This window comes from Oncorhynchus mykiss, chromosome 23 (genome assembly GCF_013265735.2).
Source record: "Oncorhynchus mykiss isolate Arlee chromosome 23, USDA_OmykA_1.1, whole genome shotgun sequence".
Lineage (NCBI taxonomy): Eukaryota > Metazoa > Chordata > Actinopteri > Salmoniformes > Salmonidae > Oncorhynchus > Oncorhynchus mykiss.
This window is the reverse complement of record NC_048587.1, coordinates 16,889,924-16,906,465: the sequence shown is the minus strand read 5'-3', so window position 1 is coordinate 16,906,465 and position 16,542 is coordinate 16,889,924. Positions and strand designations below refer to the sequence as shown.

General features: G+C 41.5%; 1 protein-coding gene across 2 annotated transcripts in view; it reads left to right on the top strand.

The window, feature by feature from the left end:
• LOC110502346 (extracellular tyrosine-protein kinase PKDCC) overlaps window positions 1–15,112 on the top strand; it is a 32,626-nt gene extending 17,514 nt beyond the window's left edge. The window contains exons 4-7 of one of the 2 annotated variants that reach the window (XR_005039155.1): window positions 4,238–4,317; window positions 6,125–6,232; window positions 13,253–14,116; window positions 14,535–15,112. Coding sequence is in view for 1 of the 2 variants with exons in the window: in XM_021580295.2 (XP_021435970.1) it covers window positions 4,238–4,317; window positions 6,125–6,232; window positions 13,253–13,426; window positions 14,535–14,620 (448 nt within the window). In the remaining variant the exon portion in view is untranslated. The remainder of the gene's footprint in view (window positions 1–4,237; window positions 4,318–6,124; window positions 6,233–13,252; window positions 14,117–14,534) is intronic. The other variant, XM_021580295.2, reaches the window with a different exon arrangement.
• The last annotated feature ends 1,430 nt before the right edge of the window (window positions 15,113–16,542 follow it).

Here is a 16,542-nt window from a genome sequence, read left to right as displayed (position 1 = left end):
AAACCAACACTTTTACTGAAATATTGATTAATGTCCATTGTCTCTGTAAAGAAAACTCAAACTCAGATAGGACACAAACTCAGATAGGACACAGACTATTGCAGCTCAGATACTGGGGACTGAGACGGGAGATCAGGGGACACTGTTGCCCTGTCCAAAGTTACCCCCGGAAGGGGAGAACCATATAACCCCACCACTTTGCCAAAGCATAGCCCCAACACCAGCAAAGGGATATCAACAGACCTAACTTACTACCCTGAGACAAGGCTGAGTATAGCCCACGAAGATCTCCCCGACTGCATGGGCCCGAGGGGGCGCAAAACCGGACAGGAATATCACATTAGTGACTCAACCCACTCAAGTAGAGGATAGCGAAAAAAGGCTGGCATGACATGATGCGCCTTCTAGGAACAAGTTAGCCCTCAATCCAGCTGCTTGCTTCGAAAGGAGGCCTGTGCTGGGGCCAGAAATCTTTAGTGTGTGGGCCTGCAAAATTTTGGATGGGCCATGTAGGTATGTAGCAAGGGCTTGAATTCATCCCTAGTCATAACGGGGCAGTGCAGTAATGCCCTTTTAGTGAAAAAAAGTATGTTCAGGTGGGATGGCATCTTTGATTTGCATATGTATCCTCCTACTTTGAAGGGGTAAGAGGGGTAGGATCTAGAGCAGGGGTTAGCAACTAGATTCAACCGCAGGACGATTTTTTAAGAGCGGATGGTACACTGCCAATTGACCACAACTAAGCCCAAAAGAGATTGTATTTGAAAATGTCAATTATTTCATACCTATTTATTTTATTTATGAAAACATTTGCAGGAGGAAATCTCTTGAGATGCACCATTTCGTTTTCAAGTGGGTTAGGGTCCAAATGAAAAAAACTAAAGCTATACTTAGTAACAATAATATTATGCCAACTACTGTCTAATAATTATAATAACAGCTAAATAGTAATTTCAAAAATTACATTAATTTTAACGGCATAAAACCGTTTTGAACAACTACTAATAAAAACTACTGTTACAACTACTAATACAACTAATAAAGCGAATTAGCATTAATACAGTTGAAGTCGGAAGTTTACATATACTTAGGTTGGAGTCATTAAAACTCGTTTTTCAACCACTCCACAAATTTCTTGTTAACAAACTATAGTTTTGGCAAGTCGGTTAGGACATCTACTTAGTGCATGACACAGATAATTTTTTCCAACAATTGTTTACAGAATGATTATTTCACTTATAATTCACTGTATAGCAATTCCAGTGGGTCAGAAGTTTACATACACTAAGTTGACTGTGCCTTTAAACAGCTTGGACATTTCCTGAAAATTATGTCATGGCTTTAGAAGCTTCTGATTGGTTAATTGACATCATTTGAGTCATTTGGATGTGTACCTGTGGATGTATTTAAAGGCCTACCTTCAAACTCAGTGCCTCTTTACTTGACATTATGGGAAAATCAAAAGAAATCAGCCAATATTGTAGACCTCCACAAGTCTGGTTCATCCTTGGGAGCAATTTCCAAACGCCTGACTTTCACCTGTACAAACAATAGTACGCAAGTATAAACACCATTGGACCACGCAGCCGTCATACCGTTCAGAAAGGAGACACGTTCTGTCTCCTAGAGATTAATGTACTTTGGTGCGAAAATAGTAAATCAATCCCAGAACAACAGCAAAGGACCCTGTGAAGATGCTGGAGGAAACAGGTACAAAAGTATCTATGTCCACAGTAAAACAAGTCCTATATCGACATAACCTGAAAGGCCACTCAGCAAGGAAGAAGCCACTGCTCCAAACCGTCATAAAAATGCCAGACTATGGTTTGCAACTGCACATAGGGACAAAGATCATACCTTTTGGAGAAATGTCCTCTGGTCTGATAAAACAAAAATATAACTGTTTGGCCATAATGACCATCGTTATGTTTCGAGGAAAAAGGGGAGGAACACCATCCCAACCAAGTACACCATCCCAACCGTGAAGCACAGCGGTGGCAGCATCATCTAATACAGTTGAATGACAGACGCCTTTATCTAGCTTCTGATGGCCTAGCCAATGGCTGATTTAGCAAGCTAGATTTATCTCCCCAGAGCCCAGCAAAGAAAAATCCTGATTGGATCTTTTTTTCTATTCAGTGTTAACCCCTTCCTTTCCAACAAAAACTGAAGAGATTAAATCAGAACATCATTGAAAATAATAATATTATTATTATATTATTATAATTCTTTTAGAAATTCTTAGCACTTCTCTGAAGATGTAGCAGGCCCTTTGGTCCCCACTTCGTTCGGGTTAGTAATCATTTGTAATTTCCTCAGCATGCATTTTTTTTCACTATGCTGAATGTCTAAAGAATCCATATGTTCTGAAATTTGAACACCGAAATACTGGACATTTTGAACTTTTATTACGGTGGTGATTTGGCAAAATTACAATCATAGTCTTGAATTGTACTCGCATCTGGTCTTGGTCTTGATTCGGTCTCGGAACCCTTGTCCCCTCCTGGTCTTGGTTTTTGAGTCGCCCCCCCCCCGCTTGAGTTACAAGCGTCATGAAGTTATTGCATGCTATGAATATGGGACCAAATACTTAAATTGATATTACTTTAATACACAAGTGAATTTGTTCCGCTAAAATGAGGGGTGGACTATGTACAAAAAGTACTGTAATTTCACTCAAATGTAAGCTGACAGCCTGCACTTTAACCTCATAGTCACTGTTTGATTTCAAATTCAAAGTTTTGAAGTATAGAGCCAAAAGAAGAACAAATGCTTCCTGTCCCAATAATTACTGAAGGCACTGTATTTCTTTTTTTTATTCGTGGGAATACTTGGTAAACAGATTTAAATTAAATACATTTTTTAGCTGAATTCCAGGTGATTTTAGTATTTTATTTACAAAAACTTTAGAGGGCCCCAAAAAACAACTTGCGGACGGTTTTGGCCTGTCTAGAGTCTGGGTGATCCTATCCGCCAATCAGGGCTGTGTCTGTAAATATATTAACATTTGTATCAACACGCACACGATTTGACCAAGCATTATAATGGCAAAAGGAGGCTCGGGAAATAAATGATAACCTTTTACTGCAGTGGGCTAAACCAGGGTCACACAGTGTGTTACTTGGTAGTCTTAAATAAATCTGCTTTGAAACAAAAGTATACACCTCACACACATGGTTATGGGCTTTAAAAAACTAAAAATGTCAGATATAGAGTTGAAATGAATTACATTTTGAGATTGCATCCCAATATTACACTATATCACAGAAGACTGAAATATAAAGAAACACTGACTTTTTTATGTTTATGAATTCTGAAATTCTGAAAGATATTAATATCATTCCACCCATGCCACTAGGCCATTTGACTGAAAGAGAGGGCTATAAGTATATTTGGAGTTACAGTATTTTAATGAAATAACACACAGTGATTTATTAGACATACAGTGATGATTAAAACATTTAATTAAAACAACTGCATGGGGACTTTAACAGGGAGCCAGTGGCTAGCACTGGAATAATACAAAATAAATAAAACATGTGGGTTATAGTAAAAATTCTAGCAGACATATTTTGCACTTGCTGAAGTTTATTTTGTGCCTTATCCAGGTAGCCAGAGAGTAAGGCATTGCAGTAGTCTAATCTTAAAGTGACAAAAGAATGGAATAGCTTTTCTGCACAATTTTTTTGACAAAAGGTTTCTGATTTTTGCAAATGTTACAAAGACGGAAAAATTAAAATATTTTTGTTATGTTAATCAAAAGATCGATCAAGGTCCAGAGTAAGACCGAGGTCCTTCACAGATTTATTTGAGACGACTACACAACTTTGGAGATTCATTGTCAGATCCGACAACAGATCTCTTTATTTCTTGGAACCTAAAACTAGCATCTCTGTTTTGTCCGAGTTTAAAAGTAGAAAATTATCCATCGTCCACTTCTCAGGGTAGGCAATTTTGAGGCTTCACCATGTTTCATCGAAATGTACAGCTGTATATCACCCTCATAGCAGTCAAAGTTGACATTGTGTTTCCAAATGACATCATAAGAGGTAGCATATATAGTGAAAACATTAGTGGTCCTAGAATTAAACCTTGAAGAACACCGAAACTTACCTTTAATTTGTCGGAGGACAAACTATACACAAACAAACCAATATCTTTATGACTAATAAGATGAACAGAAGCCAAATAATACAGCTATTGTGTTTGAAACTCCGGTGTTGATTTTAATTTCCAGGTTCTTCTTTACATACTTGCTGCCTCACAGTGCCCCACCCACTCTAAGACCCCTACTGGACAAGATAGTCAACGCCACAGGTGAGTGCCCACTGGGGACAGTCAGTTCAAAGTCATATTTTTAAAAATATCAACTAACGTTCAAAAGTTTGGGGTCACTTATGAATGTCCTTATTTTTTAAAAGAAAAGCAAATTTTTTGTCAATGTAAATGACATCAAAATGATCATAAATACAGTGTAGACATTGTTAATGTTATGTAAATGACTATTGTAGCTGGAAATGGCAGATTTTTATTTGAATATCTACATAGGCGTACATAGGCCCATTATCAGCAACCATCACTCCTGTGTTCCAACGACACGTTGTGTTAGCTAATCCAAGTTTATTATTTTTCATTAGAAAATAATTTAGCAATTCTGTTAGCACAGTTGAAAACGTGATGATTTAAAGAAGCAATAAAACTGGGCGGCCTTCATTAGACTAGTTGAGTATCTGGAGCATCAGCATTTGTGGGTTCGATTACAGGATCAAAATGGCCAGAAACAAATCATTTTCTTCTGAAACACATTAGTCTATTTTGGTTCTGAGAAATGAAGGCTATTCCATGCGAGAAATTGCCAAGAAACTGAAGATCTTGTACAACGCTCTTCACAGGAAGGGAGTAGTATCTGATGCTCCAGATACTCAACTAGTCTAAAGAAGGCCAGTTTTATTTCTTCTTTAATTAGCACAACTGTTTTCAGCTGTGCTAACATAATTGCAAAAGGGTTTTCTAATGATCAATTAGCCATTTAAAAAGATAAACCTGGATTAGCTAACACAACGTGCCATTGGAACACAGGAGCGATGGTTGCTGATAATGGGCCTCTGTACGCCTATGTAGATATTCCATAAAGAATCATCCGTTTCCATCTACAATAGTCATTTACAACATTAACAATGTCTACACTGTATTTATGATCATTTCGATGTTATTTTAATGGACAAAAATGTGCTTTTTAAAAAACAAGGACATTTCTAAGTGACCCCAAGCTTTTGAACGTAAGTGTACATTTCATTAAGTTGTCAACTAACTTGAATTCGAAGTGAATCAACAAAACGTTCAACCATGTCACTGGATTTAGGTTAAAAGTTGGGTGAAAAAGAGACAAGAAATCCTGAGATGTCTGTATGGTGATGACTTTTTGCAAATCCAATCCGTTTTCCACATTGATTCAATGTCATAACATTTTGTTGAAATTATGTTGAAACAACGTTGATTCAACCAGGTTGTGCCCAGTGGGTGTGGGTGCCCTCTCTCTGTGGTATCCATGCTATCCATGTTATCCATGTTATATGCCTGAGATGGCGCTCTCTCGCTCTCTCACTCTCATATATATATATATTCTTTCCCTTTGCTCTCTCTTTCCTTTTCCTCACTCCTCTCCCTCCTATCGGGCTTCTCATCAGAGTGCTGGTATGTCAGCCGGGTGTTTGAGATATGTTTTACTGGGACACAACAGGCCGTGAAGATGCAAGCCGCGTGGGCGGGCTGTGTGTTAATGTATGTGCATCTGTGCGTGTGTGTATGAACTGGGGGATGGGTCAGGTGATCCTATCTCTCCTAGTCAGACAGAGAGCTTAACGACCTCCGATCAGTGTCTACTTTAAGGGAAGCAAACACAGACACTGCCCCATGTCCCTTGATCCATGTTCAAAGACTGAGCTGGGCCTCTTTTGTCTGTGCTATTGTACAGCATTTTTGTTCCTCACAGATTTGGTTGAATGGTATGCTTTAATGTCGCTATAATAATAAGTCATAACCTTTGTTCTGTGGAATTTTGTTTGACGTGTAGAGTTGAAACTGTGTTGCACTATCTGAATGTTACTTCCTGTGTTGGTTTCAGGAGAGCTGATATGGGGGATAGATGAGACGCTGCTTCAGTTGGAGAAAGTATTGCACCTGTACAGAAATGGATTTTACTTGCAGAACAGCACACAGACACACATAACAGGTAAATATGCACACACGCACACACAAACAGGTTCAGGTTAGATTAGATTAAGGGTTAGGGTTAGGGGTTAGGGAAAATTGGATTTTGAATGGGAATCAAATGTTTGGTCCCCACAAGGATACATTAACAGTGTGTGTGTGTGCCCAGGGGATTGAGGTGGGGAGAGAGAGAGAGCCATGATCCATGATCAGATAGAGCCATGATCAGATATACTCCGGACAAATAATAGTAATGAGTTTAAAAATATGAAAATGTATATAACGGGAGGGAACTCAATAGGGGATGGGAGAGACTGACAGGTCTACTAATTGCATGGTGCATTGGGAGGAGAGGGGTGAGTGTGAGCTTGCTCTCTCTCCCACTGTCTGTGTCCTTCTCATCTTTGCTCGACAGCTTTCCTTCTGTATCCTTTCACCTTTTTCCATTCCATTCTGGAGGATTCTGTTTTCACTGTCTTACATTCACTTGGTGCCCCTTGCTCGTCATCTTTTACTTTCACTTGTTCTTTCTCTCTCCCTTCCTGGCCTCCCTCAGTGTCTCCTCGCCTCGCTCCATTGGCAGTGTAAAGTAAACCCAGACAGTAATTGACCGACGAGTGCTCACAGCCCAAAGGGCCGAACACAGTGTCTCCTTAACCTTTACAAAGACACTGGTGCTCCAGTAGGCCTCTCACTCTCCAGTCTCCAACCTGAGCTCCTCTCTCACTGACACAGAACAGCACGATCACACAGGAACACTGGTAGGGTCAATCTCAGTGGCCAGTGTTCGCCCATGCAGGGCTTCCTTGTGGAATGTGGCCTTGCGTCATGTGCTTTTTTCCCCCGTGATTACACTCCTCCTGTGCATGCTTCCCTTCAGCTCTCCTCCTCCTCCTCCCCTGCTCTCCTTGTTTTCTCTCCCCATCATGCCATTTCTAGAAGCTTTTAAGTTCTGCATTTAGAGAAAGCGAGCGCTCCATGAAGCATTAATTACAGCCATAAAGCGTCTAATAGTTGTAGTTATTTACTACACGGAGCACTGCTGTCTGCTGCCACGCATGCAGGGGGGCCGGCGCGTGGCTGTGAGTGCGTGCATGCGTGTGTGTGTACTTCCACACAGTAAATCTTGAAGAGGTCGCACACAGAGACTTTCTGTCCTGCTCCCCTCCTGCCATCTTTCTTCCTCTTCAAACAGGTGTGTAAACTTTCCCTGTAAATCACCAGGACTACTCCTGGCCCAGCCAGGCATGACACTGATATATATATATATATATATATATATATATATATATATATATGTGTGTATATGTGTATATGTGTATATGTATATGTATATGTATATGTGTATATGTATATGTATATGTATATGTATATACAGTATAGAGAGAGAGGGTGGAAGGATAGAGATTGAGGGGGAGAGAGACAGTGACAGAAAGAGAGAGAGAGAGCAGTGTTGTGATGTCTATTCCTTATTCCAACACCAAAAAGAGTAGTCTGGAAATTTTAAAAGTACTAGAGTCCAAGACGACGAAAGAGATTAAGTAACAGAGAAAGAGAAAAACGGACTCAATGATTCACGGGCTGGGAGGCTTTTAAAGAGGGGTGGGGACTTGCTTTGAAGCTGGCCTCTTCTGATCTGGCCCATTGTCACAGTCCTGTGAAGCTTAGTTAAACCCACAGACCATAGGACAACTGGATCCTGATTGTGCAGGATAAGTACAGATGCTTACACTGCTTCCTGTAGATGGTATATGTGTCTGTCTCAGTTAAAAACACAACCTACTCGCTACTGAAACATCTTTCTTTGCTGATTCATGGGTCACATACTAACCAGTACACACATGTGACTCACCACCTGGATTCGGTCTTATGTAGCAAAATGTGAAATGGTGTTTTTTACATTGGATAAATGTAGAGACGACAAAATGGTATATCATACACTGCATTTGAGGAACAATGGGAAAGTAATTCTGCTTTGAAAGTTGATCAACTTGTAAACTCACTTTTGAGAAAATCACCTTTGAACATTTTGGTATCTAGTGAAGAGCTCTTCTTTGACTACACCCATTCAGCATCGTTCACACCCTCTTAAGCTTTAGCCCCACCCATCTTGTTTCGCTCTCGGAGCGCACACAACGCTCTGGCCGATTTATTTGTACACCTCTGGATAACATGAAAACAGCCTAACCAGCTCTGCTGGCCACAATTTCATTGTGCTTTTGTTGCAGACGTTTACTGACACCGGCCATATTCCATGGGTGATGTACACGCGTCACGTAATGTTAGCTAATGAGCCAGCCAGCTAACGTTAGCTAGCTAAACAACCATTAACAAAGTGCCAACACTGCCTAACATTAGGCTCTAACTAGAAAAGCGAACAGCCCTGGGAAATGAATAATAACGTCCGCTAGGGAGCCAGCCAGCTAACGTTAGCTAGCTAGCTAACAGTACACTTTAGCTTAAGACATATAGCTGTCACGGTCTTCCTCCTCTTCATCTGAAGAGGAGAGGCGAGAAGGATCAGAGGACCAATATGCAGCGTGGTATGTGTTCATAGTGAATTTTAATAAAGAGAACACTGAACACTATACAAAAGAGTAACAAAAACAATAAACCAAATACGACCGTGAAGCTACAAAATGAGACCTGTGCTGACACAAGCCACTAACATAGACAATCACCTACCAACAAACAGTGCAACCCAGGCTACCTAAGTATGATTCTCAATCAGAGACAACTAATGACACCTGCCTCTGATTGAGAACCATACTAGGCCGAAACATAGAAATGCCCCAAAACATAGAAAAACAAACAGACTGCCCACCCAACTCACGCCCTGACCATACTACATAAATACAAAAACAAAGGAAATAAAGGTCAGAACGTGACAATAGCTAGCTAGCTAGGTAAACAATGAACCACAGCAACACTTATTACCAACACAGACTGACGAGCTCAATTAAACAGACGCCTTCAATATGGCAGACCAATCCAAACTCCTTTTCTGCATGTCCAGCCCACTCATTATAAAAGCCAATCATGGCTAGTTGGAAGGTTGCTGTCTTTTTCTGTGGCTTAACCAACAAGGCTCATAATTTAACAATTTTATTCATATTTACAGATGGCATACAAGTTTGTTATGAAGGCACATGAAAGTTCACATGTTCGTGATGGCATTTCTGCCCCCCAATTTTTTTTTACGTTCAAAGGCTCTCCTGTGAAGTCGTGAATTGCAACATATGCCAAGTTTCCTGAATGGGGACACATATGCTCATTATCATGCAGATACAGTACCAGTCAAAAGTTTGGACACACCTACTCAAGGGTTTTCTTTATTTTTACTATGTTCTACATTGTAGAATAATAGTGATGACATCAAATCTATGAAATAACACACATGGAATCATGTAGTAACTAAAATAGTGTTAAACAAATCTAAATATATTTTATATTTGAGATTCTTCAAAGTAGCCACTGTTTGCCTTGATGACAGCTTTGCACACAGTTGGCATTCTCTCAACCAGCTTCATGAGGTAGTCACCTGAAATGCATTTCAATTAACAGGTGTGCCTTGTTAAAAGTTAATTTGTGGAATTTCTTTCCTTCTTAATGCATTTGAGCCAATCAGTTGTGTTATAACAAGGTAGGGGTGGTATACAGAAAATAGCTCTATTTGGTGAAAGACCAAGTCCATATTATGGCAAGAACAACTCAAATAAGCAAAGAGAAACGACAGTACATCATTACTTTAAGACATGGTCAGTCAATCCGGAAAATTCCAAGAACTTTGAAAGGTTCTTCAAGTGCAGTCGCCAAAACCATCAAGCGCTATGATGAAACTGTCTCTCATGGGGACCGCAACAGTAAAGTAAGACCCAGAGTTACCTCTGCTGCAGAGGATAAGTTCATTAGATTTAACTGCTCCTCAGAAATTGCAGCCCAAATAAATCCTTCACAGAGTTCAAGTAAGTGACATGTCTCAACGTCAACTGTTCAGAGGAGACTGCATGAATCAGGCCTACATGGTCGAATTGCTACAAAGAAACCACTACTAAAGGACTCCAATAATAGGAAGAGACTTGCTTCGGCCAAGAAACACGAGCAAAAGACATTAGACTGGAGTCTGTCCTTTGGTCTGATGAGTCCAAATTTGACATTTTTATTTCCAACCTCCATGTCTTTGTGAGACGCAGAGTAGGTGAACGGATCATCTCCACATGTGTGGTTCCCACCGTGAAGCATGGAGTAGTGATGGTGTGGGGGTGCTTTGCTGGTGACACTGTCTGTGATTTATTTAAAATTCAAGGCACACTTAACCAGCATGGCTACCACAGCATTCTGCAGCAATACTCCATCCCATCTGGTTTGTGTTTAGTGGGACTATCATTTTTTCTGACCGGCTGGATTCAGTCTCACGAAGCAACATTTGAAATGTTGTTTTTTACATTTCATAAAAGTAGAGACTCTAGAGATAGTAGAGATGTTATATCATACACTACAGGTGAAGAACAATGGGAAAGTAATTCTGCTTTGAAATTTGATAAACCTGAAACCTCACTTTTGAGGAAATGGCCTTTGAATGTGTTGGTACACCTACTGGAGAGTTCTTCTTTGTCTACATCCATTCAGCATCATTCACACCCTCTTAAACTTTAGCCCCCCCCATCGCTTTAAGGGTTGATCCGAGTGTTCTGTCATAACAACAGCAGTCAAGCACCCAATCTAACTGGCTAAAGTTGGCTAGCTTGCGAGCTACTTCCAGACACAAATGAGAGACCTGCTCACTCTGACCATTTTAATTGCCGTAGCAGAGCTGGTTGGGCTATTTTTATGCTATCCAGAGCGTTGGTGACTGCAACTGTGCTGTTGGTAACAATTTACATTTTTTTGCCAACGTTTACTGACACCGGCCATATTCAATGGGTGTTGCGCATTCATAAATGTGTCAGATATTCTGCGCTCTGGCACACTCAGACGAGAGTGCTCTGAAATCGAAGAAGATAGCCAGAGTGAATTTACCAGTTACGTCTATCAACAGCTGTCACAGTGACATCATGAACATTCTATTGAAATGGGTACTTACATAATAGTATTTTGTTAAGACTTGTAGCTAGCTAGCTAAACAATGAACCATAATCCCAACTCATGACTTTACTACCCTGCATGAATCAGCAGGTAGATAACCTAGCAGGTTCAATGTTAGCTAGCTAGCTAACATTAGGCTACTACTAGCAATGCAAATGGCTCTGATATACAAATAATATTACTACACAGATCATACACGTAACGTTAGCTAATGAGCCAGTCATCTAATGTTAGCTACCTAGCTAACAGTACATTTTAACTTGAATTGAAAACTACATTCTGACAAAATTAGAAATGTTTAATATCTGAAAATGTAGTAAGCTAGACTATCTTATCTGGATGTATGCTTCTCGCTCTCTGTCACGTATGCTATGGCTGCCCTTAGTTTGAAGAAGTAATCCAGAGACAAGTGTTTTCTCCATCTCCTTAGCTATCAAAGTCTAATTCCACTGATTTTAAAACTCGGTCCTCCAGAAAGTGGAGTGCAACAGTTATGCAGTTTTACTACGCTCAAATAGACAGAAGCGCGCTACATGGCAGACCAATCCGAACTCATCTCTCGGCATATCCAGCCCACTCATTATCTCAGCCAATCATGTTGCTGTCTTTTTCTGTGGATAAACCAGCTAGGCTCGATATTTAACAATTGTATTAATATTTACAGTTTGTTATTAAGGCATATGAACAAATCTGTGTTTTATTAGACTTAACTACACTGAACAAAAATATAAATGCAACATGTATATTGTTGGTCCCATGTTTCAGGAGCTGAAATAAAAGATCCCAGAAATGTTCCATATGCACAGAAAGCTTATTTCTCTCAAATGTTGTCTACAAATGTATTTACATCCCTGTTAGTGAGCATTTATCCTTTGCCAAGATAAACCATCCACCTGACAGGTGTGGCATATCAAGAAGTTGATTAAACAGCATGGTCATTACACAGGTGCACGTTGTTTTTGGCTACTCTAAAATGTGCAGTTTTATCACACAACACAATGCCACAGATGTCTCAAGTTTTGAAGGAGTGTGCAATTGGCAAGCTGACTGCAGGAATGCCCACCAGAGTTGCTTCCAGATCATTTTATGTTAATTTCTCCACCATAAACCGCCTCCAACGTCATTTTAGAAAATTTGGCTGAATCTCCAACCAGCCTCACAACCGCAGACCGTGTGTATGTTGTCGTGTGGGCGAGCGGTTTGCCCCATGGGGGTGTTGGGGTTATGGTATGGGCAGGCAAGGATATGTACACAATGGAAGCTGAAAATGTCCCAGTTCTTCCATGGCCTGTATACTCACCTGACATGTCACCCATTGAGCATGTTTGGAATGTTGAAATTCATTGTTGAAATTCAAAAGTCTGACAATTCAAACTACTTATTGATACTTGTATATGGTTAGTTGCAACTACGTTGGGTAGCCATGCACTCAAGATTCTATTTTCCACATCAGATCCAGCTAACCATGTCTGGTCAGGCTTAATCAGTAACGTACTGTGGTTGTACAGCATATCTATGGAGTTATTGTTCCACTTGAGAACACTCTGAGAAATAAGGCTTGCTCTACTGAGCATAAAACCCAGGACACAAAACAGACTATTATATTTTCTACAACAGACATGCTATTGGCTAGAAGCAGTATTTTGATATGAGCCTTGGCAAAGCAAACTTATTTAATTTGATTTATTTTGTATTTTTCGATTTCTGTTTTGCTCTTATTAAATGTCCATCGAACACACTCATTATGTTAGGTATCTGTTAGGTATGTTAGGACTAGGTATCCCCCTTCCCTTTCCCTCACACAATGAGCTACCTCATTACATGTGTACAGGACCCTCAGTGCATCTCTCCCAGCCAGTGACAAATATGCACGCACACACACATGCTCACACACACACGCACAAACACACACACCCTTCCTTCCTAACTAAATTACTTCTCTCCTTGTCTTCTCCAGACTATAAGCATGTGGTGGATGCCTCTATTCCTGAGGAGAACTACCGCTGCTGGCCATCCTATCAGCACGATGGATGTCTGCTATCAGTCTTCAGCATCACAGAGGCTATTGGTGTGTGTGAGCGCCATGCCCAGTGCCAAGCATTTGTAGTGACCAATCAGACGACCTGGACAGGTAAGAGTTAAATTTACATTTCAGTCATTTACCAGACACTCTTATCCAGAGCGACTTACAGTTAGTGCATTCATCTTAAGATAGCTAGGTGGGACAACCACATATCACAGGCATAGAAAGTACATTTTCCTTAATAGCATAGCTATCAGTAGAGTCAGAGCTACAAGGGATAATTATTATTGATATTTGTTCAGGGGAGGGTGATTGAGGTGAGGAGGAGGAAGGGGAGGAGGATTTCGGAAGATGGGCAGGGACTCTGTACTTGCTTCAGGGGGAAGCTGGTTCCACCATTGGGGTGCCAGGACAGAGAAGAGCTTGGACTGGGATAAGCGGGAGCTGCCCTCCCGTAGTTGTGGGAGGGCCAAGAGACCTGAGGTGGCAGAACAGAGTTGGATGCGAGCTTCGACTGGGAGCCAATGGAGTGTTCGGAGGAGCGGGTTGACATGAGAGAACTTGGGAAGGTTAAAATCCAGGCGGGTTATCATTGTATGGTTGAAGACAATGTGTGGGTTGCATTCGTGTGGCTGCCTGTGTGTATCTGTGTGTTTTGTTCATAAAGTTCCCTGTGTGTGTGTGTGTGTGTGCGTGTGTGTGGGAGGTAAAGTACCCAGCGTTGTCAGACGTCTCTCTATTCAAACAGAGGCAGGGCCTTCAGTACCGTCGTCTCTCATCACTAACCCCTCCTTTCTAGTAGGTGGCACACACACACAATTCATTAGAGCTTAGTCTGAGAGGAGCACATCAGCATGGAAATCACTATTTATTGAACCAGGCACTACTAGACCCACAGCACTTTCATATTCCTTCTCTTCACTCTTCGTCCTCCTCTCACCCATCATACAGTATCTCTCTCTGTCTCTACCTCCTCTACACACCGCAGTTCTTTCTTTTCAGTCTCTCAATTTATTTGCCATTTCTGGCGTTGTACGATTGTCATGGCATTCATGCAATTAACAAATAATACATTGCAGAAGGTACGCATTTGCTAGGGTACATTTAACGCATTTGCTAGCTCATTTAACACAATGTCTTCCTCTTATGGTCTCTCCTACTTTTCCACTTTTTATTCACATTTATTGAAATGTTTTGTCTTCTTCTCTGTCCCCAGGTCACCAACTTGTATTCTTCAAGACGGGCACTGCCAGTCTGAGCTCTGCCAAGGGACGGGTCACCTACGTCAGAGTGGGCAGCTGAATCAAGGGAGGTGGAGGAGCCTTAACTGCCAAACCTCGCTCTGATTGGCTAACCTGCTCCTGGGGCATGCCCTCACGGCTTAGTGAGTCACCCCATTGGATGGGTCGGACAGAGGGAGTTGAAGATGGATCCTAGACAACACCCTCTATGGGGCATAGAGAAGCCCAAACCAGCTCACACTGAAGTGCAATAATATAACTTGGAGAACAATTTTACAATATTGCTCTTCATATGTTTCTCCGAAGGAAAATGCTGGGTTGTGCAAGGCTATAGCTCAGGGTATAGTATGGTTACCCTCCTAGCTAAGAAGGGTGACAGTGAACGCCTGAGATTTCCCTCCTGTGCCCCCTAAACTACACTACATTGTCAAAAGTATGTGGACAACTGCTCATCAAAATCATTGGTATTAATATGGAGTTGGTCCCCCCTTTGCTGCTATAACAGTCTCCACTCTTCTGGGAAGGCTTTCCACTAGATGTCGGAACATTGCTGCGGAGACTTGCTTCCATTCAGCCATGAGTATTAGTGAGGTTGGGCACAGCTGTTGGGCTATTAGTCCTGGCTCGCAGTTGGCGTTACAATTCATCCCAAAGATGTTCGATGGGGTTGAGGTCAGGGTTCTGTGCAGGCCAATCAAGTTCTTCCACACCAATCTCGACAAACCATTTCTGTATGGACCACGCTTTGTGCACAGAGGCATTGTCATGCTGAAACAGGAAAGGGCCTTCCCCAAACTTTTGCCACAAAGTTGGAAGCACAGAATCGTCTACAATGTCACTCATTGTATGCTGTAGCGTTACGATTTCCAATCACCGGAACTAAAGCCGGGTGTACACTACACGTCTTTCAAAGTCCTAACATCGCTAAACCTCTCACATTAAAACAACCATCTTTCCTGTAGTTTTCTTTTTGTCTTGCCAACGTAGTGGTGCGCACACAAAATGATGTGGCACAGATGTGGGTCACACGCTAGTAAGATTCTTCACTTGGTCTTGAGGATTATCAATGCCACATTGTCTCGCGGAAACAATGACGTGAGGATGTGATTCGATGTAATGCGGCTACAACGCGCTGTGGCTCAAAGCAGCATCAAGTCGTTTCACGCTCGCCATACAGAGTTGAAATATCTAGCCGACATTTTGAATTGAATGGCATTGTTTTAGAACTTCACAGCTGTAACGATTTGAGTCTTTTGATTAAAAGGCAAGTACAAATGCATACTAGTAGTATTTATCACACCTTCCCGAGAGTCTACACATTCTGAGTGATGCGAAACGACGGCTTCATCTCACTGGCTTCTTCTCTGGCGAGCTCTCGTTGGTTATTGCTCATCACCGTTCTCAAAACATTTCATCGCACATCTCGCACAACAAGAGCATTTGAGATTTTGTGCCGATTAAAACCAAACATGTTTGAAAATATGGGGACGCCTGGGACTGCTCAAAGACGAGATCAGTAGCCCTCAAATTGCATCTCTGACCCATTCATATTAAACGAGCGTCGCCCCTTTGTAGGGATGAGGATTTTGTCTCCGATCTCAACAACTTGTCTGGGACAGCTAAATCGGTGTACATCTGGCTTATGGGGCCAAGCCCGAACCATGAAAAACAACCCCAGACCATTATTCCTTATCCACCTAACATTACAGTTGGCACTATGCATTCGGGCAGGTAGTGTTCTCCTGGCATATACCTAACTCAGAATCGTCCATCGGACTGCCAGATGGTGTAGCGTGATTCATCACTCCAGAATGTGTTTCCACTGCTCCAGAGTCCAATGGCGGCGAGCTTTACACCACTCCAGCTGACGCTTGACATTGGGCATGGTGATCTTAGGCATGCGTGCTGCTCCTCTGCCATGGAAACCCATTTCATGAAGCTCCCAATGAGCAGTTATTGTGCTGATGTTGCTTCCAGAGGCAG